The sequence below is a fragment of the Dendroctonus ponderosae genome, unplaced genomic scaffold, assembly GCF_020466585.1.
Source record: "Dendroctonus ponderosae isolate FM_Combo_2020 unplaced genomic scaffold, Dpon_F_20191213v2 Dpon_F_20191213_6, whole genome shotgun sequence".
Taxonomy (NCBI): Eukaryota; Metazoa; Arthropoda; class Insecta; order Coleoptera; family Curculionidae; genus Dendroctonus; species Dendroctonus ponderosae.
In genome coordinates this window covers 4,362,814-4,366,262 of record NW_026018814.1, presented here as the reverse complement: position 1 = coordinate 4,366,262, position 3,449 = coordinate 4,362,814, and the positions used below count along the sequence as shown (strand labels likewise).

Here is a 3,449-nt window from a genome sequence, read left to right as displayed (position 1 = left end):
TCGTATGATAATCTGTCCGTTTAAAGTGTGCAATTATCGAAAAATTACAGCGGTAATTGCACAGTGTGCAATTATCACTCAACGATAATTGCATTGTTTACAAAAAATATTTGACAGGTGTCTTTTCATGTTGAATTAGACATAAAATGTCTTCCTGACATACCTAAGATATTCAAATTATATTTAAAACCCACAAGTAATAAAATTAAAAGTGTAATAAAATATAATAGAAATAAAATTAATCCACATTAACGTTGTTTACTCAGGAAATATTCATAAAAATTACACTCGTGCATCAAAATAAACAGATAATTTTGCATTCGAGCTTGTTGTCATGTAAAAACTGCTTTCGTTTATTTTCACATTGAAACGAAAAAGCCGTCGTCCTTCGGAGTCGGGCTTTTTCGCCACAATATGAAAATAAACTCATGCAGTTTTTAGGCAACAAGCTTTCATGCAAAATTATCGATAATTTTGAAGCACTTGTGCAATTACCCCCGAATATATCCTGAGAAAACAAAGTAAATGTGGATTCAGTTTATTTCTATTATATTTTATTCCCCTTTAAATTTTATTACTTACTATGTTTATTAAATTTAATTTGAATATCTTAGGTATGTCAGGAAGACATTTGATGTCTAATTCAACATGAAAAGACACCTGTAAAATAGTTTTTATAAACAATGCAATTATCGTTGAGTGATAATTGCACACAGTGCAATTACTGCTGTAATTTTTCGATAATTACACACTTCAAACGGGCAGATTATCATACGAAGGAAATATTCTATAAAACTCAATGTTGAATTGTACTCACTGCACAGAAAATAGCTGTGAACCAACTGATCGATGAATGTCCACTAGGAAACGATCTGGAAGCATCAACCCAATCCAGCATTGCAACATTTTTATTAGTACAGGTGTAGTCGAAGATGTACGTTCCATTGGTGCAATTGAGATTCGTATCCGGCCTGCAAGTGTCGAAAAAATGGGGCCTGTGCTCCCCTACTATGGTTTTTGCTGAAAAAATCGAAACTTAGGTTGATAAGGCCATTTATCATGCAGACGGGAAACAAAATAGCCTTATTAATAGCTGAGAGTCCAAATTTAGAGCAGCTGCCGTTACAGTGGAAGTCCTAGATTAGTATATTTTGCTGCTGGTTGTTGGGAAATACATTGAGTATATACTAAGCAGGGAGATGGGATTAATCGTCGGGAGAAATTACGAGTTGCATTATCATTTAGCGTCTGCAATATCGTGCACAAATGCCAGCACTTTAGACTAACTTAATGCGATAATACATTATCTAAGTTCGTTCTAGGAGTGTGGATCAGTTATGCATAATGTCTTGGCTCATGTTGCAGCTATATGCTCTATAAAACGTTGTTTAATTTAGTCCCCGTTTTCCAGCTAAATGGAAAAATAGTTTATACATTTTAAGACCCACGTTATTGAGCAATTAAACCCAGTCAAGGTTGTCGCTCTATTCCTAATTTTACAAAGTCGTCATTGACCACTAATGGCAATCGATTAGCAGTAATAATTATTTTTGCAAAAGTAACTCATAGGCAATGTGTTAAATTATGAACTTTGCTCTTAGGACTTATTTCTGCGTCAAAGTTGGCAAAGTAAAATATTTTCTGATAAAACCTAATTATCGTTTTAAAATGCTCTATCTAAGAGGTCGTTACGACTGAGTAGATATTTTTAACTGGTTCTGAGATAAGTTTGAGCATCACTTTTTATCCCAAATCCTAATCAAACCATCGATTTGTTTGCTAAACTATAAACGTTGCAAACAGTCTAATCGATTTCTGTTAAAACTAACAACTATTTAACTTTGAAGTTTTTCTTGAGGGACCAAACTTCGCACTCAATGCAATAATATTTTAAATCTGTTTTATTGAAATGGTCAATGAGGCCTAATGATCAGTAGTTTGAGTTTGAAAAAATTATACTTCAGATCAGAAATGTTCAATGGTCTAAATCAATATGATATATTTAGTCAAAAAATGGTTCAGCTGCTAAATCTAGATATCGACTGAGAAAGTACCAAATTTGACTTTCGGGTTCAAAAGCTAAAGTCTATCTTTACTTAATTGCAAACGTTTGGAATTAGCTTAGAAAGGCATTTTTTAAAAGATCGCATTTAACATGAATTTCAAGAAAAGAAACATTTCAGCAAAAATTGCGAGTTCAGGAACCACATTATATTTTTGCCGTGTGCAATATACTTTTTAATAAACACACGAATTTTAGCTGAAGTTACTTCGACTATATTAAGATGAGGAACACTTTTAGACGCATCAAACACAAGTAGAAAATCCCTATTAACAATATTTGGTCTATACACTGTCACAATAATTCACTATAGTATTATGTGGGAATTGTTTTACATTCTGAGGTAAAAATACCGCAAACCTGCCGCATAAAGTGACTAGATCAATAGCATCACATTGTCAAGCCAAAGTGATTCCAAGAAAATTTGTTGAGATCGGTTTAAAAAAATTCAGCTAATCCGACTTAGCTATTTGTTATTAGGTAGTTTTATAATAATCGCAAAGGCGTATTTTATTAATTTATTTTTATATTATCCCAAGGCACAAATTAGGACTGTCTAATTTTTCGAACTCTGTAAAAGTGATTAACTGAGACTTAAAAAAAATTATGTTTTGTATAATTATATCTACATTGTTGGCGCTTTGCTCATTCGACAAGATGAATCAAGTCCGACACAAGAAAAAATAAAAATATTTTTTTCACCTAAGGTTTTAATTTAATTTTGCGCATTTTTGCTTGACTATTTTTCAACAGCTCATTCAAACGGGGTTTACTGACTTTCGACCTTACGTAACTGCTTTTTAGTGATCTCATCATAATCAATTTTTCAAGAACTTTTTTGTGGTTTTGTTGCTGACAGAAAAACAATGCTGAAACCTAATGAACAAAATGTTTTACGTGTATGTAAGACTAGTAGTGAAGTTAACCATTCAATTAAGCAGTGAGATTAAATGATGAGATGGTTGATAAAAACCATCAATTTAATGTGTTGAATGGGATGAATAAGAAGAGTTACTCAAGTGATTTGCTTACCTAATTCTGTGACTCCTGCAACAATTACAAGCCCAATCATATAATGCTTGAAATATACATAGAATTCAAAAATGTGCTCTATGCTGAATACAGCCTCGAAATTGCTTTGCCTAATCCATTCTACTGTAAGATACAAGCCTGGTAGCATAATGCCCAGTGCCACACCTAACATCCAGGGCATTACTGTATCCCCCCGGTATTTGTGGGAAAATAAAGGATCATTGCAGAAGAATCCCAGTTTCGTTCCCTGTATGATACCATAGTTCCAAAGAAGAAATACGAGTAAAGCTGAAAATTTCTAATGATTTTTATAAGATACAAATTGAAATCTTTCTGAAAAATATTAATCGGTTTT

General features: G+C 32.8%; 1 protein-coding gene across 1 annotated transcript in view; it reads right to left on the bottom strand.

Annotated features, from left to right (window-relative positions):
* Positions 1-817: 817 nt before the first annotated feature.
* The window catches only part of LOC109540643 (phospholipid phosphatase homolog 1.2 homolog), a gene marked incomplete at its 3' end in the record, with an annotated part of 5,346 nt that continues 2,714 nt past the window's right edge, over positions 818-3,449 (bottom strand). The window contains 2 exon segments of the mRNA XM_048667226.1: positions 818-1,020; positions 3,095-3,382. Of these exon segments, the coding sequence (XP_048523183.1) occupies positions 818-1,020; positions 3,095-3,382 (491 nt within the window).